Source organism: Pteropus medius, unplaced genomic scaffold, assembly GCF_902729225.1.
Source record: "Pteropus medius unplaced genomic scaffold, Ma_sr-lr_union100, whole genome shotgun sequence".
In the NCBI taxonomy this organism is placed as follows: Eukaryota; Metazoa; Chordata; class Mammalia; order Chiroptera; family Pteropodidae; genus Pteropus; species Pteropus medius.
The window spans coordinates 10,146,079-10,168,520 of record NW_024349802.1 but is presented as its reverse complement, the minus strand read 5'-3'; the positions used below and the strand labels follow the sequence as shown (position 1 = coordinate 10,168,520).

The window sequence follows — 22,442 nt, the reverse complement described above, 5'->3', positions numbered from 1 at the left end:
ATGAGTTGTCTAGAAAAGAAAAGTGAAGTTTCAGGGGATGATGGGAAAAGTTGTTGAGGTACCAGACATTTTCAAGAGGCCCCAATTTCCCAAATCTTGTCCAGCGTTCTTGAACCTGGACTCTATTCCTAAGTAGCCCCATAATTCATAGTGACCCTTTTTAATCAAATTACCCACTACAATGCTCTAGACATCACACTCTCAACCAGATACCTCTAACTTTACAGCACTACGACATTTCTGAGTACCTCCAGACCTTAGCCCTGTGCCCCTGGACTCCAAGGCACACCCCACCTTTCCCTTTCCATTTTCTAGAGCAGTATGTCTAGTCTTCCAAAACCACTCAGCCTTCTGTGAGCACAATGATACTCATATATCCCAGGGCCATGACTACAGGGAAGGGATGGAACTGCATACCATTGAAGGCTTGTACCCTTTCAGCTTGTGTCTATGGCTATATATCTCCCCTCTCCACTCCAACTGCCTAAGTAGCTACTGCTTGATACCATAATTGGCATAACTGATTTGGTCTTCCTGGGTAAGAACTCAATGAATTCTAGGTAATTTTTTGTTTGGGGATGAACACGATCATTTTTCACTTTTGCATGTCTGATCTTTGGCCATCCAACTCATCTGCAGGAATGAGTCAGTAAGGACACTGTACCCGGCCACCTATGAAGAATTGCTTTTATTCTTTGCTAAAAGTTTCCATGCAAACCTAAGTAGAGGAAAGCAGGACTATTTCTTCATTTCCTTTTTATTAATCTCTTAGTCCTGGTCCTTCAGAAAAGAAGGGAATGGGCCAAGAAAATGACTGGGGTGGAAAAGAGGAGAAAAGTCTCAGAAGGGCCCTGGAGTAGGACAGGATGAAGGATATGGAACAGCAAAGATAGGAAGGAGCTCTAATGCCGGCTCCAATATGTACCAGCCCTCTTCTTCTTTCTCTACCCCCGACCTATAGCGGTCCCTCTAATGACACTGCGCCTAAAAAGTTGGGGGAGGAGGGGCATACCCTGACTGCCCTCTAAACACACAAATCTACCCCACTTTTCTACTTTTCGTGGCTCTTTTTCCCAGGGTTTGGTTCATCTCCAAAACCTGTCTCTGAATCTCTAACAGGCATTATCATATATTTAAAAACGACATCCTGAGGAGAAAGAGTCATATTGTCAACCTCTAGACTATAGTTTGCAAAGTCTTTCCAGGCAGGATCTTATTGCGCCTTCTTGAATGTCTCCAGTGTTAAGCTGGAGAGAAGCCACTCTCCCTACTCTACAGATTAGGAAAAGCGGCCACGGTTTCCTGCTGTGAGCCACTAACCGCGCCGCAGTTTACTAGCAACAACGCACCTCCACAAGGCTCGCTTCCAAGGGTCGAGCCCCTTACTCCCCTGCATCCCTGATGGGTCCCCTCGCGCGGAGCCTGCCGGGAGTTGTAGTTCAAATGTCCCGCAGCTCCCTAGACTTGGACTACAATGACCAGCATGCCCAGCGCTTCTTGCCCCCATCTCTTTCAGCCTCAGGCGCAAGAGAGGCTCGGCTGACCTGCAGACTAGGAACAGATATGGCAACAACTCTGGGCAGCGGGGAGCGCTGGACGCAAGGTACTGGGTCCTGGGCAGAGGGTCGGACTGAGCGGGGTTCGGCAGAGATCACAGCTGGGGCTCTTGAAGGCCCGGGAGGACTGAGATGCTGGGCCTGAGGTGAAGGATGGAGGCCTATAAGACGATGCTGAGCCTAAGTAGGGATCCAGATGAGGTGGGGAACCGAACCAGGGGCTGGGATCCAGAAAACAGGAGAGCTGGCTTAAGCAGAGGAACACGCCGAGAGCCCAGTGTCACCCGTGAAGACTTGTTGCCTCCGGCCCCCAGCCCCGCCCCGGCCGGTGCCCCGCCCAGGGCCCCGCGGCAGTCAGGCCCCGCCCGCGCCAGGGTGGCTTGGGGGTCAACGGGGTGGTGTGGTCTCCCGCAGCTTGCTTTCCTGGCCCTTATCTTCGCTGACAAACCGGGCCGCCTGACCTTCTGTCTTGGTTTGGTCTTGTCCTTTCAGCTTGCATCAGGACCGATAGGCCGGCCTTTCCCATCCTACAGTCACGCAAAGAGTATTGATCCAATACCTATTATGTACCCTGCATTATGCTGATCCTGCAGCAGGGATTGACAGACTTGGGGCCCCTGAGCTCACAGAACTCTCTATTCACTGAGGGAGTTTGACAGGTAAACAGCCAGTTACAACACAGGCTAAAGTGCTGGACTAAACACAGCAAGGTCGTATGTTTGGGAAACACACAATGCACCCAACACAGCCTGGGTGTCAGAGAATGCCTTATGGAGAAAGTGTTACCTTTGATTACATAAAGGATGCATTGCAGTTAGGCTGACTCAGAGGAAGAATGTTGCAGGCCGAAGGAACAGCATGTGCAAAGGCACAGGGAAAAGAAAGCATTGCTGATCTGAAAGCAGTTTGGTGTGGCTTGAGCATAGACTATAAAGGAGTATGTGGTAAGAGATGAGGCTAGAGAGTCAGGCTGGGTCCATAATAAGAAATTTGGACAAGTAGCAGCGGATAGTCACTAAGGGATGTTAAGCAAAATAAAGATGTTTTTAAAGCCTTTTCCATATCCTCCAGATAGGGCATGAGTACTGTACCTTCTCTGAGTGGATTGCTATGTCCCTCTTTACATTTTGCAAGCATTATGATTAATTGAATCTTCTCCCTTTAAAGTATAACCTCTCTGTGGTCAGCAGTAGGTCTTATCCATACACTCCTTGATCTATCTAACCAAGTGTCTTGTACATATTAGTTCTATAACTATTAGTTTAAAAGAACTGAACTCGCCTCTACTTTAAATCTTAGTGATGGGAGGCAATGCAACAAAAAATATTATTTTTTGAGCAATGTCACTTCTGACCATGGACCACAGAGATCTAGGTTTCCCTGCACTGCACTAAAGGCAAGGTATTGAGCAGATGCCTCTTGAGCCCCTTTTCTGGGGGACACTATTATGCTTCATGTTTCTGGCATTTTAAGCTTTTTGTGGTTGCCTCCATATTTTTTGTATTGTTTTTTCAAAGAAGATGTTTGTTCAGTTTCATATAGATGCTTCAAAGTCAGCATAACGTCCGTAGTCTGGCCCTTACACTCACCTGCTCATGCATACAAGCAGCCTCCTAGGTAGCTAAGGCAGGTAGCAAAGTTGATTTGCAGGTCAGACTGAGGCATAATGGAGGGGCTGTTGCTTTGCAGCTTACATTGATGCAATTAGAAGAAACAAATACCCAGAAGACAGACCTCCTGAAAGTCATGACCCCTGTGGTTGCTGTAACTGCATGAAGGCGCAAAAGGAAAAGAAGCCTGAGAATGAGTGGAACCAGACCCGGCAGGGTGAGGGGAGCACCACTTATACTGAGGAACAGCTACTTGGGGTACAAAGGTGAGCCTGTGATGGGATTAATTGAGTGATTTTATGTAGAGTGCCTGGCACGGACAATATGCTATATAAGTATTGATTGATGATGGTGATGACGATGATCATGAATAGCTTCTTGGCCTCAGAGGCAAGACTAGGTGGTAGTGGAGTATTAAAGTATCATCTGAGGTATCAGCCCTGCTTCTGCTGTAAGAGAAGCAAGGAAAATCAACTGTATATAATAGACATCTGTACAACATTCCACCCAAAAACAGTAGAATACACTTTCTTCTCAAGTATACATGGAACATTCTCCAGGATAGACCATATGGTAGGCCATAAAACAAGCCTCAATAAATTTGAAAATGTTAAAATGATACAGTATATGTTCTCTGAAATAGAAAACAGAAGGAAATTTGTGAAATTCACAAATGTGAAAATTAAACAACATATTCCTAAATAACAAAAAGGATGGTCACAGAAGAAATCACAAGGAAATTTAGAAAATACTTTGAGATGAATGAAAATGAAAACACAACATAGTGAAACATATGAGATGCAGCTAAAGCAATACTTAGAAGGAAATTTATAGCTGTAAATGTTTATATATTTTTTAAAAGATTCCAAGTCAATAACCTAATCTTCCACCTTAAACTAGAAAAAGAAGAGCAAACTGAGTCCAAGCAGCAGAATTACAGAAATAATATACAGTGGAAAAACAGAATATAGAAAAGCAAACGAGGATGTCAATAAAACCATAAGTTGGTTTTCTTAAAACCACAGATCGACAAACCTTAACTTAGACTAACCAAGAAAAAAAAAGGAATGAAAGTAGGGACGTTACCACCAATCTTACAAAAAAAATAAAATAAAATAAATGGTATAAGAGAATTCTATAAACAACTGTATGCCAACAAATTAGATAACCTAGATGAAATGGAAAAATTCCTAGGCAGATACAAACTACTGAAACTGATTCAAGAAGAAATAGAAAATCATATAGACCTACAACAAATAGAGATTGAATAAATAATCACAAAACTTTCCATAAAGAAAAGGCCATTCCAGGCAGCTTCACTGGTGAATTCTCTTAAATGTTTGAAGAAGAATTAACCTATCATTTATAAACTATTACAAAAAAATAACAAGAGAAGAGAATACTTTCCAACTCATTCTATGAGATCAGAATTACCCTGTAACCAAACCAGACAAAGACATCACAAGAATACTCAATTGTTGACCAAGATCCTTTATGGATGTAGTTCTAGCAATATATAAAAACATATAAAACATATAAAAAGGATTATATACCTTCATCAAGTGGGATTTATCTCAGGAATACAAGGTTGTTGAACAAATGAAAATCAGTCAGTGTAATCATATTAATAAGATAAAGGACAAAAGCCACATGGTCATTGTAATAGGTACAGAAACTTGACAAAATCCAACACTCTTTCATAATAATACTCAACACAGGAGTAATGCAAGGGAACTTCCTCAACCTGATTAAGTCCATCTATAAAAAATTCATAGCTGATACCATAGTTAATGGTGAACAATTGGATGCTTTCCAAGATAGGAACAGGACAATAACAAGACAAGTATGTTCACTCCAGCACTTCTATTCAACATTGTACTAGAGGTTCAAGCCAGGGCAGTGAGGCAAGAGAAAGAAATAGAAGCCATCCAGATTGGAAAGAGGAAGTAAAACTATTCACAGACGATATAATCTCGTGTAGGAAACCTTAAGGAATACACACACTATTAGAACTAATAAATGAGTTCATCAAAGTTGCAAAATACAAGATCAATGTACAAAAATCATGTGTTTCTATACACTAGCAATGAACTATCCAAAAATAAAAACATTTCATTTATAATACTATCAAAAAAAGAAGGAAATGCTTAGGAATAAATTTAACAAGAAAAGTGTAAGATTGTACATTGACAACTACAAAACTTCATTAAAAGAAATTAAAGACAATCTAATAAAGGGGAGGACAGCCTGTGTTCATGGATTGGAAGGCTTCCTCAAATTGATCAATACTTTAAACACATCCTAATCAAATTCACAGCTGCCCTTTTTGCAGAAATTGACAAGCTGATCCTAAAATTCATGTGGAATTGCAAGGGACCAGAATAGCCAAAACAGCCTTAAAAAAGAAGAATAAAGTTGGAAGGCTCACATTCCCAATTTTAAAACTCACTACAAAGCTATGGTAATGAAGACAGTGTGGACTAACATGAATAGATATATAGATCAATGGAATAGAATTGAGAATCTAGAAAGATTCTAAAAGCTAAAGAGCTAAAACTCAAACTCTTAGAAGAAAACAAATGTAAGTCTTTGTGACATTGGATTAGGCAATGATTTCTCGATAAGATACCCGAAGCACAAGCAACAAAAGAAAAAAATAGGTATATTCCACTTCATCAAAATTTAAAACTTTTTACTTTGAAAGAGACCATCAAAAAAGTGAAAAATCAACTGACAGTACAGAAGAAAATATTTTTAAATTTTATATCTGATAATGGATTTGTATCTAGAATATGTAAAGTACTTAGAACCGAACAGTAAAAAGACAAATAACTTAATTGAAAAATGGGCAAAGGATCTGAATGGGCATTCCTTCAAAGAAGATACGCAAATGGTGTATAAGCACATGAAAACTTGCTCAATATCATTAGTCATTAGAGAAATGCAAATCAAAACCACGATGAGATACCATACCATTTCACGCCCTCCCTCTAAGATGGCTATAATCAGAAGCTGGACAGTAACAAGTATTGATGAGGACATGGAGAAATTGGAACCCTTGTATATTGCTTGTGGGGATGTAAAAAGGTGCGGACAGTTTGGAAAATAGTATGGCAGTTCCTCAGAAGGTTAAACATAGCATATGACTTAGCAATCCACTCCTAGGTGTATAATAAGAGAAATAAAAACATACACTGCCACAAAAACTTGTACATGAATGTTCATATAGCATTATTCATAAAAGCCCAAAGATAGAAACAACCCAGATGTTCATTAACTGATGAATGGATAACAAAATGGGGAATATTTGTACTATGAATATTTTTCAGTAATAAAAAGGAAGGAAGTACAGTATGAGTGAACCTTGAACATTATGCTTGAACATTAAGTAAAAGAAGCCAGACACAAAAGTGTATAATTCCTTTCATATGAAAAGTCCAGAATAGACAAATTTGTAGAGACAGAAAGTAGACTAGTGGTTGCCAGGGACCGGGAAGCGGTGGGGACTGGGAAGTGGGGGAACGAGAAATGACTGCTAATGAGTATGGGGTTTCTTTTGGGGGTGATGAAAATGTTCTGGAATTAGATAGTGGTGATGGGTGCACAACTCTGTGAATGTACTAAAAAAACCACTGAATTGTACATTTTAAAAGAGTGAATTTGGTGATATGTGAGTTATAGTTCAATAAAGCTGTTATTAAACAAATTTATAAAAGAAAGAGAGGAAAAGGAGTTATCTACTGTGGAAGCAGGGATTGGACACTGGGCCGGGGATGCGAAGGAGCCCCAAGGGCAGCTCTTGGGGAAGGGCCCTAGCCAACATTCTAGACCCTGCATTAGAGTCCAGCCTGTGTCACTGACTTACTATGAACTTTTTGACAGAGCTCTGGGCCTCTGCCTGCCTAACTGAATAGTGTAGTAACAAAACTGGAGACATTCTCAATGCCCATCAGTAGGGGATGTGTATAAGATACAATAATGTGCAGCTTTTTAAAAGAATAAGGTAGATGTATAATAATTGCCAATATTTATGTAGGGTCAGATGCTATCAAGCACTTTAATACTTTTTAAAAAATTTTTTAAAAATAAATTTTTTTATTTAAATTAGTTTCAAGTATACAACACATTGGTTAGACATCTATATTGTTCATAAAATGATTCCTTCAATTGCTCCCTCCCTCCCCTGGCCCTCCACTTAGCCATCATATTAATGCTAACTGCATTCCCTGTGCCATGCTCCCCATCTTTGTGCTCAACTATAACTACTAATTTGTACTTCTTTAATCCTTCACCTCATTCTCCCAACCCCGCAACCCCCCTCCCCAGTGGCCGTCACCAAATTGTCCACTGTATTTGTGAATCTGGTTTTGATTAGTTCGTTCTTTTTGTTCTTTAGATTCTGCATATAAGTGAAATTATATTGTATTTCTCTTTCTCTGTCTGACTTATTTCATTCAGCATAATAACCTCTAGGTCCATCCATGTCATTGCAAATGGGAGGATTTCATTTTTTTTAATGGCTGAGTAATATTCCATGAACCATATGAACCATAATTTTTTTTATTCAATCGTCTGTCGATGGACATTTAGGTTGCTTCCATATCTTGGCTATTGTAAATTGTGCTGCCATGAATATTGGAGTGCATAGATCTTTACAAATTATTGTTTTGATTTTCTTTGGATAAAAACCCAGAAGTGCAATTGCTAGGTCAAAAGTTATATCCATTTTTAATTTTTTGAGAAACCTCCATATTGTTTTCCATAGTGACTGTACCAATTTGCAATCCCACCAACAATGTGTGAGGGTTCCTTTTTCTCCGCATCCTTGCCAACACTTGCTGTTTTTTGATTTATTGATGACAGCCATTCTGACAGGTGTGAGGTGATATCTTATTGTGGTTTTAATTTGCATTTCTCTGATGATTAGCGACTTTGAGCATCTTTTCATGTTAGCCATCTGTATTTCCTCTTTGGAGAAGTATCTGTTCAGGTCTTCTGCCCATTTTTTAATTGGATTGTTTGTTTTTGTTGTTGTTGAGTTGTATAAGTTCTATATAAATTTTGGATATTAACTCCTTATCAGATGTTTCATTAGCGAATATCTTCTCCCAATCAGTCAGTTGTCTTTTTGTTTTGTTGATGGTTTCCTATGCTGTACAAAACCTTTTTAGTTTGATGTAGTCCCATTTGTTTATTTTTTCTTTTGTTTCCCTTGCCCGAGGAAATATATCTGAAAAGAAATTCCTGTTAGTAATATCAGAGTTAACTGTCTATGTCGTCTTCTAAAAGTTTTATAGTTTCGGGTCTTACATTTAAGTCTTTAATCCATTTTGAGTCTATTCCTGTATACGGTGTAAAAAGATGGTCCAGCTTCTTTTTTTTTGCATGTATCTGTCCAATTTTCCCAACCATTTTTTGAAGAGACTGTCTTTACTCCATTGTATATTCTTACCTCCTTTGTCATATATTAAGTGAGTGTGTAAGCGTGGATTTATTTTTGGGCTCTCTATGATGAATATTTCTTTTAATCATAACAAGAGCTCTGTGAAATATAGTTATCTTATTAGCATATTTCAGAAAACAGCACTAAAACGTAGAGGTTAAGTACATAGCAAGATCAGATCCCAACTAAGGCATTTTGACTCCAGAGTTTATGCTGTAGTCTGGCAGTTCTCAAAGTGTGGTTTGGGAACCCCAAGATCCTCCTGAGGGGTCTGCAAGTTTAAAACTATTTTCAGAATAATAAAAACACATTATTTGCCTTTTTCACTCATCCTCTCAAAACTGTACAGTGGCATTTTTGAGAGGCTACCTGATACATAATTAAATCAACATTTTGCTTTAATATTTTTTGTTTTCACTTTTAGTATGGTAATTACTGATAGATATAACTTACATGAACAAAAGTTCTTTTGGTGTCTTCAATAATTAAGAGTAGAAAAAAATTCTGAGATCAAAAAGTTCAGAACTGCCACTCTAGTCTCAACTATTGTCCTATACATTATATGTTACGGCTCAATCTCTAAGATAAATAGTTTTGTTTTTTTTTTAAAGCAAGATTTAGAAAGGTGATTATAATTACCTAAAAGCTGCCATTTAGGTAAGAAAAAATTAGAAAGATCTCTATACATATACTCACTCTATACATAGGATTCACAGAAAACTAACAGTGGTTGGTTGTCCACAGGGTGGGAGACTAAGGGACAGGGAATGCGGAAGCAGGAAGATTTTTCACTATATGGTTTAGTACTGTTGGATATTTTAAATAATATATACGGATCTCCTTCTATGTGTACATATTAACTTTTAAAAACAAAGTTTAAAAAGATAGCTATAAGTTAAAAAGGGAGAGAGTAAAAAAATAGGGTGGTTAGGTGTTTCTTCTAGCTTTGCAGTCCTGTGGTTCTGCTCTCAGGACCTTAGCTTGCACCTTGATGGTAAGGATTAGCATACTTGGTCTACTCACTTGCAAAGATGTAGAAAGAATAAAATATTAGATGTAAAAATACTTTGAAAGGCATTAAGCTCTTGGTGGGAGGAGGACATTGTTAATGACTTTGAATATTTCTTTAACGAGTTCACCAATTTTCTTTTAGGTTTGTTTTGGGGCTCAGAGATTGGAGGAAGGATTGATGTACTATTTGCAGCTAATTGTACAAAAGGGGCCTTTGTAGATATACATGTTTCTGATATGTGTTTTTAGGATCAAGAAATGCAGAAATTACTATGAAATTCTGGGAGTTTCTCGAAATGCCAGTGATGAAGAGCTTAAGAAAGCTTACCGAAAACTTGCCCTGAAATTTCACCCTGACAAGAACTGTGCACCTGGAGCAACAGACGCTTTCAAAGGTCTTTTCTTGAACTAATACTTAATTCTACCCTCCTTGTGATGTTTGGCCACAAAAGTGGTTTTCGGCCTCCCCTGTGGTTCTTTTATAAGGCCACAAGCAGGGTTTTTTCCCCTGCCATACCTCTTAGTGATTACAGCATAGCTCCCTCCTGTCTTCATTCACTCACCTTAATTTCTTTTGGAAAAAAATATTTGGTTTCTCTGTAACACTTTTGAAACCATTCATCTTTTGATTCAACAAATGTTTATTGAAGATCTATATGCCAGGTGCCACAATGGGTAAAACAGACATGATTCCTCTTGTGGGACTTACAGGCTGGTGGCTACTTGCAAGTATGGCCTAGACGCATCTCCAGACTTCTTTGACTGTGGAACTCTGTTCATGAAACCTCTGTGATTGACATGTTCATATGAAAAATCTGTGTATAAAAAGCATAAATACAGTTATAGATCAAACTTTTTTCTATGAATTTCCATGATACTTTAGAAAGATATTTTTAAAAAATATTTTGGACCCAACACACAAATAAAAATCTTACCCTAAGAGCTTCTTCCTCAGTGAAGTTGATGATTCAGGCAAAGATTATCAATGAATTCTAAAGCATTGGGTGATAGGTTGTTGTTGAATAGGATATTCATATGATGTCAAAGTATCACCCTACAGAATACTTATTGATTACAAAGGGGAAATTTTCCTTTATAGTGGAGACATCTAGCTGTCACCACTTTGATCAAATGATCCAACTTATCATCCCCAAATACTGGAATAACCTAACATTATGTGGTACAGAACCTATGTGGTATTCTTGCCAAAATATTTGACCTTAATTTAATAACAAGGAAACAATCGAAATATAGGATATTCTACAAAGAACAGTGACCCACTCTTCAAAACAGTCCATATAATGAAAAGCAAAAAAGATGGGGAGGGGAGACCGTTCTAGATAAAAAGAAACTAAAAAGACATAAAACCAAATGCAATACATGAACATAGCATGGATTCACTAGGTGATAATGAACTGATGTTAATTTTTTTAGCTGTAATAATGGTATTGTGATCATGTAGAAGAATGTCTTTTTAGAAGATGTATGCTGAAATATTTAGGGGTGAAGCGTCATATCTGCGGCCAAGTTTCAAATGGTTCAGCAAAAGAAATGTATACATGTTATATATATGTCTAGATGTATGCATAGAGAGTTGAGGGAAGCAATGTGGCAAAATGTTAACAACTGATGAATCAAGGCAAAGGTTATGTATGTGTTTCTTGTACCATTTTTTCAGTTTGTCTATAGATCTGAAATTTTTCAAAATAAAAAGTAAAAAATAATAGATCTGAGAAATTTTTTAAAAAGTCAACATGTATCTCAGAGGACAGTCTACCTTTGTTGACGTGCCATTGTGAATCTAATTTTCCCCATAGTTTTTCTACAAGGAACCAGATAACCCACATTTTCTTTATACCTTCCTGTAAGCTATCTCACAGACTAATGCCATTTTTTTTTTTGATAAATCTGCCAGATTCCAACGGATGTGAACATTTAAGCAACTTTCTTCAGTTTTTTTTTCTGCTTAGCTGTTTTATTGCTATAAACATTTAATACAATTCCCTAGATAGAAGAATCATAAAGAAATACTCTTTCTGACTGTGTTTTTGAGAGTGTTGGCTGAATCAGAGTTAGTGGGTAGGAATGTCTTAAAACTTCTTTTTTTTTTTTGAGATTTCTTTGATTGCAGGTATAGATTATATATTTAATTGAAATTGGACAAATAGGGAGGGGAGATGATAGTAAGCATATGTAATCTATTCAAGTCTTTGATCTTTCATTGAGACAATGGAGATACATTTCTTAATTTCTAAAGACCATTTTCTAAAGGAAGCTGAAATAAGATTGTGATGAGGACTTTGCTTTTACTTAAGCAATAATTTTGCTGATTATTTTATTTGGGTGATTGTTTCTAGATTTCAAGTTAGAATACCACTATTTATGTATGAACCATTTCTAACCATAAACTATTGCTCTCAAGTGAAATAAGGACATATTTTTAATGAATAAGAATAATAGTTCTTAGTTCATCTTGAGTCCAGTGTTGTTTCTGGTTTTACAAACTAGATTATGGAACATCTCAAAAGCAAGCACTTTGGTGAACTTTCTAGCCCCAAGCACCTCCCTTGGGCTCCTGTGAAGTTATCTAGAATCAATCAAGTCTGGGCTCTTCATTGCTGCTAATGTGATCACCATGAGCTGCAGCAAAGATTGTGTACTCAGTTGCTTTTTGATTTCAATTGCTTTTTGGTTTCGGTTGCAGCGATAGGAAATGCCTTTGCAGTCCTGAGCAATCCTGACAAGAGACTCCGCTATGATGAATATGGAGATGAACAGGTGACTTTCACTGCCCCTCGAGCCAGACCTTATAATTATTACAAGGACTTTGAAGCTGACATCACTCCAGAAGAGCTATTCAATGTCTTCTTTGGAGGACATTTTCCTACAGGTTAGTATTCCAATATTATCATTTAAATACACACACACACACGCATATGTATATATGTATGTATGTATGTATCAGCAAGCTCCTGTTTGAAGATCTAAATAAAGAGACATGGTATGGTGGAAACAGCAAGAATTTGGAACCAGGTGAACTGGGATTTGAGGCAAGTCTCCAGCCTCCAACTGTTCATGATTTTGACCCAATTACTTAGTCTGTCTTACCCTGTTTACTCCCCTGAAATATAGGCTTATAATACCTACCTCACAGGGCTACTGTGAGAATGTTATTTTTAAATGCTTAATAATAAGTAGAAAGATGCCTATTGTCATTATTGCAAAATAGCAACTATATATACAGAGATAAGTTTGAAAAGAACCCCCAGAGAGTTGGAAGTTGGGATAATTAGATGCCCAGGAAGTAAGTTGAATTTTATGGGTTGCTATTAAGGATACTAGTGACATAATCTGTTATTGGGCAAGGAAGCAAACATGAGCATGTTAGGCAAGACTCATGGCTCCCGAATGCTCTTTCTTTACTAGCCTTTTGGGATTCTCTCACTCACTGGTTACAAAGGACTATTTTAAATAAAAGTAAGAGAGCTAAGCACATTCCATTTCTAGCTGGTTCACTTGGCTTACCTACTGTTTTATTTTTCCTCTGGGTAAAATGGGACAATATTCTCCCCTCAGAGAATGACCTTGGAATAGACAAGGAAGGAATGTTTGCCATATCCTATACTAAGGGTCTTTCTTTCTTTTCCAGGAAATATTCATATGTTTTCGAATGTGACTGATGATACCCACTATTACCACCGGCGGCACCGACATGAGAGGATGCAGACACAGAAGGAAGAGGAAGAAGATAAACCTCAGGTACCGAGGCAGTACAGGAGAACTGCTGCTCACAAACACTTGTACTGAGCTGGCCTTTATGGTGTATGGTCAGGTTTTAGAAGTTCAACCGGAGATATGTCACTAAATGTGCTTTAGGAAAGCAGAGGCAATGGTAAGAAGAGCTGGATAACAGGCCTAAATAGGCCAGAATGGTACCCCCTTCCCCACCCACTCTTTGGTGGTTATCTCAGGAACTCAGTTCCCCTGTGGGGCTGTCTTCATCAAGGTTTTCTTGACTACATCAAATAGGAACCCCCTTCAAATATTTAGAACTAAAAGGAGTGAAGGTAAGGGATGGGGAGTTCTCATGAAGCTCAAGGGCAGGAAGTGCAGCTGAACCTCATGACAGATGGGAATCAGGAACTGGGGTGCTGTCAGGCACGCACACAGCTGTGCTCTCTGTGGCAGGCTGGGGCCAGATTGTCCAGTTTTCTCACCTCTCTGCAGCCTGGCTTATTTTACTTCCCCTTAAAAATAGCCAGTCCATAGTGCCGAAGGGTATGTGTTCTTTCTTCAAGTGACTGCCTAGCCATGAACAGGGATAAACCTCAATCCCAAATTCCTAGTAAAGAACAATGTGATTATCCCTGCTAGGGTTTGAGGTCCCCAGTCTCTTCACTGGCCAAAGTAACAACATAGCATAATGCTAATGTGGTCCCATGAGAGTCACAGTCTGGGCAGATTCACCCAAAGGTGTCCTTCATTGGTCTTAGAAAAGGAGGCTGCAGGAGAATTATTAGGTATCAATCCAGGTTGTGGGTGGGTCTCCTTCAGCTTTCTCAGCAGAGACAACAGAGTTGTTTGATATTTCTCAGTGGAAAGTATAGCCTTCCTAGAAGAGGCTTGGGCTTCGTGCAATGTATTGATAATCTGTAGTTTCTTTGGGAAAACAATCTTATTTTCTATAAGCTTTATATTGATGAAGAAAACTTATACCAAATATTTTTTCTTTTTCAGACTACATATTCTGCATTTATTCAGTTACTTCCAGTTCTCGTGATTGTAATTATATCTGTCATTACTCAACTGCTAGCTGCTAATCCTCCATACAGTCTATTCTACAAATCGTAAGTCAGATATTTATAAATCTAAACAACGATCTGAAAGACTTAAAGGTTTTGTCTGAACATGATTAACATTTCGTTTCACCTTTTGTTGTAGAAAAACTGATTTTTGTGTTTAAAGGAACAGCTGGATAGTAATAATACAGAGACTCAAAAATACCGAGGGCAGTTTCCTCTGTGCTCAGAACATGGATTGTTTTGTTCTCAGCGACATCATCTGGTCAGTTGCAGAGCAGCAACTGGTTTCTGTTCAAATTAAATCCTTATTACACCATGCTAGAGTTAGAAAGGACCTTATTGAGCTTGTGATAGGATTGCTGGACTCCTGTGCATCTGGGAACGTAGTAACTGAGATCCAGTGATTCTTTTCAATTTAATAAATTGCAAGAATAGGACATTTACTCGTGATAAGGCTACATAGTCAAACCATAGCATCACATTTCTTTGCAGGGATGAACCTCATCCCTGAAAATACAGAAATTCATTGTTATGTTTGTGTTACATAAAGATTATAAGCTCTGATAGGAATTTTTTTTATTTCTTCAATTAATTATTTCAATTAATTCAGTTCTCAAAGTTTGGTCCCCAGACCAGCGTCATCAGCATCAACTGGCAACATGTTAGAAATGCAAACTCTTAGGCCTCTATGTCTGTTGAATCAGAAACTCTGAGGATGAGAACCAGCAATCTGAGTTTTAACAAGCCTTCTAGATTATTCTGATCTATACTAAAGTTTAAGAATAACATTTTTAAATTAATAATGAGAAACAAGTCATTACTCATTGTAGTTTAGTCAATAAAAACCTTATAAAATGTGGGGTCTGTGGGGCAATGCATAATAGGGAGAGTCTTCATTGTTGATCACTGTTGTCTGAAGACTATCATTCTAGGTCAATATCTTCATTTTACAAACGGAAGTCTGAGACTCAGAGAGAGGTTATTGCTAACAGTTCACACTGGCTTGATTCTCTCTATTTCCTGACTCTCCAAGTATCTCCATCTGCTACTGCAACCTCCTTTCTTGTCAGGCCAGTGGGGCATTCAGGAACCTGCTAACAAATTCCCAGAGGATGGTGAGAGCAGTCATGGCCTGAGCTCTTAGATGTGCGGCAAGATCCTTAAGTAGAGAGATCAAAGGAAAATGCTGGGAAGAGGTCAAGTGTAACTCATTTGAGATAGAATTTGTTCAGTTAGAATAAGTCAGCTTTCATTTTGTACATTGCTGTCACATTGTTTTAACTTAATTTGAGCTCCCTTCTATATTTCCATATGGTTAGAATTTAGTAACCCAGACTTGTCAATGTTTCTGAGTACCAGATACCATTGGATATCTTAGACCCACAGAGAGTTAGCCCAGAAGCATCACTGAAATCTTTGTCTGAGTTTTTTGCAGTTTTCACTTAGTAGCTATATGCGAAGTACTTTTTATGTGTCCTAAAGATTGATGCTAGGCTGGTGTAAACCATCTGGTTACTTGCAAATAGATTACTGTAACAATCAGTTCATTCAACCAGCATTTACCAATAGCCTACTCCACGTCAGGTATCGTGTTAAGTCCTACACAATATACAAGTTGTTTTTTTTAAGCATTAGAATTCTACTTTTAGCATAGAAAGCAGTTTAGGAGAGGTGAATCCTTCAAGAGAATAAAGTAACTATGCTGAGGCTGAATCCACAGTATAAACATGCTCATAGAATAGCAATAATGACATTATACTTATTGCTTTGCCAGAGAAATAATAAATGTTAGGTGTATTAGAAAATGATATCTTCATCTGCCCTGTGAAAAGAGGTGATTGTGATCACGATATTCCTGAGGCCAGTGCTAAGAGTGATATTGCCAAATTTAACAAGCTTACCTGAGCCTCTCTCTTTTTGTTTCAGGACCTTGGGCTACACCATTTCCAGAGAAACCCAGAATTTGCAGGTGCCTTACTTTGTGGATAAAAACTTTGACAAGGCCTACAGGGGAGCATCTCTGCGTGACCTGGAGAAGACGATAGAGAAGGATTACATTGATTATATACAGACAAGTTGTTGGAAGGAGAAACAACAAAGTAAGATGCTTTAGCTGGTGACCATGCTTCCAACCTGAGGCATCCCCAGCTTCCTGATCCCTCATCTTTTCTTGTTTGAATTGCACATGTTTATATGAACAGAGGCAGGACAGAGGCCCATTGAGAATACTACGAAAAAAAGAAGTGAGATTTATTGACGGGACACATGTGGCCATGACTTGGAAATCTTAGGAACTTAGGCAGGCAGCAATAGTTGCCTACCTGTCTGTCTCTGAGTCTCTACCTCTCGCTGCCCATCCACCCTACTCTCCTCTCTTTGCCAACTGCTTTCCTTTGCTCCTTCAAGCTCTCTTCCGTCATAACCTTGTTTTGCCATAGTTTATTTTGGTTGCTGCCTTCCCAGTTGCTCTTCTAAATTCCCCAACCTCATCAGTCATTGGCCAATTTCTACATAACAAGCTTCCTCTGTAAGTTCTCATTGCCCACTGGTTTGGTCCAATTTCCTAATTTCACATTTCCCTAGAAGGAAATCTGATTGATTCATCCCAACTTTTTGAGCCAGACTAAAGGTTGTAGGTTGTTAGGATCGAGTCCCATGCCCCATCCCTTGCGGCCACAAGGTTGTGGCCACAGAACAAAACTGACCTTCCCTAGGTCTGCCCCTTCAGTACAGGTGGGTGTGAGCAGGCCTTCCGCTCTGTTTCTCCCTCTGGAGACAGTGGAGGTAACAGTGTCTGCCACTTGGCTTACAATTCCAGCGGGTGTTAATGGGGAGTGCTGGTAGCCAGGGCAGCCCTGTCTCTCAGCCAACATAGTCACCTTTCACCCCACTTGAATTCCACATACACACTCATGTACACACACACTGTTAGTAACTGTATCTTATAAAACTTGGCTTTTGTTAATTTTTAAAAAGCAAACCCTAACTCATTTTTTAAAAGCTTATTTCTGGCTATTATTAAACACCTAAAAATGTCTGATAAAATTAGGTCTTCAGTCAGTGCTGCTAAGCCCTTGCTGGCCCATCACATATCCCACCCCCACCCCCAAGTTAATCTCTCTTTCCTCTGTATTCGCAAAGTGTTTTGTTTACCCTGCTAACACAGTACTGTTCTCACCATGTTAGTGTTCTCTGGGTACACATCTGTCTTGGTGCTGGACTGTGGACTATCTGAGGACGAGAACCATGTCTTAGTTTGTGTCCCAGGCACCTGGCACAGTCCTTGCTTCAGAACATGTGTTCAACAAATGTCTTTTGAAGAGAGGATTCTTAGGACTGAAAAACAGTGAGAATGTTGAGGATTAGCAATCAATCTCAGAGCAGGGTTAGTGTCCTAACCCTGGCCCTTAGGGACCTTGTCTGTCCTCTACTGCTATAGGGCAAAGCTGAACTCTCAGGTGCATTGGGAACATGGTGGGCAATGATTCTGGAATAAAAGGGGAATTAAGCAGAAGGAGGAAGTTGCTATTTTACTGAAAAATCTGAGGGGTCAGGAAGTACCCTACCTCATGTTAAACTGGTTTTACAAGTTTTCAAAAATTGGGGAAGAATTAGGAGCAAGATAAAGACCTTAGACTAAAAGGCGGTATACTCATGGACTCAAATCAGGTAAAGGCCACAGTGTGTGTCCTAAAAGTCCTTCATTGTTTTGGGCCCTGGGAGGGGTTTGAATTTGTTGCTTTCTATAAGAACTGGATGAAAATCTGCATTTCACAGTCTTCAGACACACACCCAGCCACACACACAAACCTCAGATGGAACTATGCAAAGAGCTTATGGTAAGGATTGCAACTAAGGTGGCTTCTAGGCTTTTGTCCCCACCCCCATGAGGCCTAGTTTCAAAGTTTGGGCACTCTCTAGGTATAAATAAAAATCCAATGAATAAACATGATGTGTGTACTCACAAGTTCCAAATGGGGGTTTATCAGCACACACCCTTCAAAAATCTATCTCTGCCATTTAAGGATGGTGGCTGTCCGGAGCCTCCACACAACCCAAGTGCCATTTGAGAACAAGCAGCATCTGCCCACCGGATCCAGCAGCAAGTACAGCCAACAAGGTTAAATTTAGCACTTTGAGGTTGTAAAAATAAACCCACTTGAGAACAAAGTTCACTCTTGGCAAAATACCGAATGGAAACTGTTTTTAGCAAAGATAGCCATTGTCTTTTAAAATCTTTTGTTCATTTCTTTTCTCTGCTCCTTAGAATACTTAATCCGAGTGAATTTCTATGAGTAATCCCTTACTCTGAACACTAATTGCCCTGTTTTCATTCACAGCTGCATCTAAATAATAAACCCTGTGCCAGGGAATATGGCCATGCCACTGGGCTGGGATGGACAAAAGTAATAGGCAGGAACTGCCTCCTGGCCTGGCTGAACTGAGCTGAGATCTCACCCTGCCTGGCAAAGGGGCACTTCTTTCCATGGCCTGGAGCAGGGTAGCAAAGTGGGTAGAAGCTTAGGCTCTGAAGTGGGGATAAATGAACTTCCTAGAGAGGCCGTATGGATTATAGAAGATGATATGAGTATAACACTTAGTCTGGTGTCTGGCACAGAGTAAGTGCCCGGTTCCTGGTAGAGTCTAGGCCTTGCTGGACTGGATGCACACTGTCTCATGGGGCTGGATCATAAGGACAGCTGGGATTTTTAGGGTCTTACAAATGTCAAGACTCCGATCTGGGCTTTTGTTCAGAGTGTTCTTGGGAGAGGCTCCGGGACTTGCTTCTCTTGGCAGTTTGCCTGAGTCAATTTACCGTGAAGGCTCAGTGCTCTGTCCATCCATTACACTGGAATTCAAGGTAAGGGAAATATTTTGCAGAGAAGAAAAGATGTTCTCTTGATCCTGCCCCTCCCAAGGATTTTTTTTCTCTTAGAAGTTATTGAATATTAACAGAACTTGTCAAAACTAATATTTTCATTAAGTTGACCTTTGCTTCATTGAAGGGCAAAAGGATTCACTGGCAGTTGAGAGAGTAGTTTCTCTAAGCATGTTAGTGGGGGTGTGGGACATGGTTCCTTGAAACACTGACCTTGTGCAAGGTCATTGCTTTGGAGCAGGAGTCTCAATCTCGAGCATTGAAACCTGGTTTCGTGAACTTTATGAAAAGCAATGTGATGTTTTGAGAAAATCGTTCATATATGTGCAGTTATCTTTTATTAGCTTGTTACAGTGTTCTTCAGTGTAGAAAACAGTAAGAATTACTAGCTTTAATGTTCTCTGGAATGCGATTTCAGGCAATGAGGCATTTAGTTAAGCTTGGTATGCAGAAAACTTAAGGAAATCAAAAAAATAAAAGAATGAGAAGGAAGAAAAGAAAACCTAAGGAAATCATTTCAAGGAAAAGCAAAGCCACAGAATCTGTTTCAGTGTGATTCTAGAGGACCAAAGGGATAGACTGATTTTATAGAGGTCTCCCAGACAACTTCCCCACATGCCAGAGGAGCTAGAGACATGGAGTTAGTGCAATACTCTGGGCAGAATGCAGGAGCAGAGTGCTTTCATTTGGGTGCGGCACATGATCCTCCATGAAGCCCCATCACCCGCAAGGACGACGGTGCCAAGGCAAGCTCTGGCTTGCAGGCACTGTGGGCACCCGTGCCAAGGGAAGACAGCACGTTGTTCTGGAGCCTAGGAGACCTGCTGCATGCCAAGCAACTGCTGGGGACCAGACTCTGAGCCCCCATTGTAGAGGGAGGGTTTTCATGCATACCCACCCCACACCCTGGAGTCCTGCGCTTAATCTGCACTTGGGGCCTTAGTTGGTGTAAATAGAATCATTGTGAGCAGAAATGCCAGCCAGTGTTTTGTGTTGATAGAAACTTATTCAGAAACCAATGCCCATTGTTCCTCTTGTCTAAGTATTAATTCCTGTTTCCAGGCAGTTCGCTGATTAATCAGACAGGTGCTCCTCATTCCACCAAGAAAAACAAAATCTGTCTGCAAGATGATTAAGAATGGATAGACATATTTCCAAATGATTAAAATAGCATTTTCACAAGTATGGTCCTTTAAACATTGAGTTGCTGCCTGTTCTCGGAAGCTTTCAGAATCCACACGGCACATCCAAGCATGCTATCGTGTTAATACACAACACATCTCTGAAGGTGTTTTTCAGGCCTTCCCTCCTAAGACTATCTCTGAAACTTTACAAAATAATAAAAAATAGAAGCAGACAGTCATCACTGAGTCAGGAAAGACAGCAGAGATTATATTCTGGTTAAAAATAGAATGACCTTCTCCATCATGAAAATGAAATTCATTTAGTCAAGGAGACAAAGGTCACCTGATCCAGATGACTTCACTTTAAAAAGAGCCCAGCTGCCTTTGGCCTTTGAGTTAGGGAATGAAGAAAGCCACCGACAACCTGGCCTGCCATAGAAGGCATACCCACCGGAAGTAGGCTATGTGTCAGCGTGTATGAGTTATGATCTAGCAACGCAGGGGAAAGAATGCAGCAGCTGTCTTTGTTTCAGATGACAGGAGCAGGCGATTGGACACTGTTCTCTCCCAACTGCCATCTGAATACCATTTGTAGGAAGACCGTGAAACAGTCTCCTCTTACTGCACACGTGCAGGCTTCCTAAGTCTGGTGCCAAATGTTCTATTGATAAGAACTAAGTCTGGTGCTTTTACGATATAGCACAGATATTGCAGGACTCCAGGACTACAGGTGTCTTTTAATCCCTTAGCACCTGGTGTAGATAGCTGTCTGATACATTTCTCTTGACTAAATGAGTGTTTCTTATATTTAATTGAAAGAGAAAGCATTAAATAAAGTAAAAGAAGCTTTGATTCCAGAAATATTGAAATGAAGCAAAGGAGCTCAATTCTCTTGATGAATTGGTTACCTCTTTTATCTTTCAGAGTCGGAGTTGACAAATTTGGCAGGATTATACAGAGATGAACGATTGAAACAGAAAGCAGAGTCACTGAAACTTGAAAACTGTGAAAAACTTTCCAAACTTATTGGCCTACGCAGAGGTGGCTGAGAGGATGGTGGTCCTACACAGGGTTGGGGTTTTGCTACTTGTTACTATTTATGTTCCTAATTCCATTTTATAATACAAAATTAGGAAATGGACATTTTATAATTTGCTAACTTTGTTTGGTGGGCAAAGTTGAAGGCGCTTGAGCATGAAGCCAGACATGTCATCGCAGAATCCTTCCTGGGGATTAGCTCCAGGGGCTGGGAACAGTCCATCTAAGTTGAATTAAAGGCAAAGTGCTGGATTCAACCCCCCAGCTCCACACCTGCCCTGCCTCTAGGAATGTAATTCAGGGCATCACAGAGCAAATCCATGCATTCTTCTTTCTTCCCTTCTTCACTTAAGTCTCAGTATCCAGTCATTCCTAGGCATAGCCAAAGCAGCTTAATATTTATTGCTTACAGTGTGCACCAAGAATCGCACCTCTTCCTTCCTAAGAGTCATCATCTCCCCCAGGATTTGGCCTTTGGAACATGCTCCTGCTCATATTTCCATTTTCTGAGGGGAATGTGGAGAAATGTAAACTATTGTAGTCAGTAGTTTCCTATTTGCCTCATCTCTCTATTCAGAGTTATTAGCATTAATAAACTGCCTGATTTGAGTTTCTTTTACTTCTTTAACCTTCTCTTTTGCAGAGGGTCCAGAAATTAAAAGATATTGAGTGAAGCAGTACAACAGACAATTTAGAAGCAGAAAGCAGGGACCAAGGTTGAAGGTAAAATGCAACTCTTAGGCTCAGTGCAAGTTTACCAGTCTATCATAGAACCCAGAGAATGTTCTTGTTGTCATTTCCCCTTGCAGCCTCATGAATGAGCCAAGTCCCTACACCCCACAGAGGTACAGTGGTCAGACCTGAGAGGAGGTACCACCAGCCAAACAGGCTGTTTGCTCAAGCTTAGAGATAAGGGGGAAAGACACTCTTGCTGTGGCTGTGGTGTTGGGGGGTCTGGTGTTGGCCCCAGCAGTCACTT

The 22,442-nt window shown here is 39.8% G+C and overlaps 1 protein-coding gene and 1 long non-coding RNA gene across 2 annotated transcripts; one reads left to right on the top strand and one right to left on the bottom strand.

The window, feature by feature from the left end:
* Nucleotides 1-1,445: 1,445 nt before the first annotated feature.
* DNAJC18 (DnaJ heat shock protein family (Hsp40) member C18) lies at nt 1,446-22,077 on the top strand. The gene is made up of 8 exons (XM_039836257.1): nt 1,446-1,603; nt 3,246-3,432; nt 9,870-10,015; nt 12,325-12,510; nt 13,270-13,379; nt 14,358-14,467; nt 16,349-16,521; nt 21,350-22,077. The coding sequence occupies exons 1-8, from the start codon at nt 1,564-1,566 to the stop codon at nt 21,472-21,474; spliced, it is 1,077 nt and encodes a 358-aa protein (XP_039692191.1). The 5' UTR covers nt 1,446-1,563; the 3' UTR covers nt 21,475-22,077.
* Nucleotides 8,359-16,448, bottom strand: LOC120581385 (uncharacterized). Its single transcript, XR_005647257.1, has 3 exons — nt 16,324-16,448; nt 10,184-10,435; nt 8,359-8,396 (listed from the first exon to the last, which is right to left on the bottom strand). It is a non-coding gene; the product is annotated as an uncharacterized LOC120581385 (long non-coding RNA).
* Nucleotides 22,078-22,442: the final 365 nt, after the last annotated feature.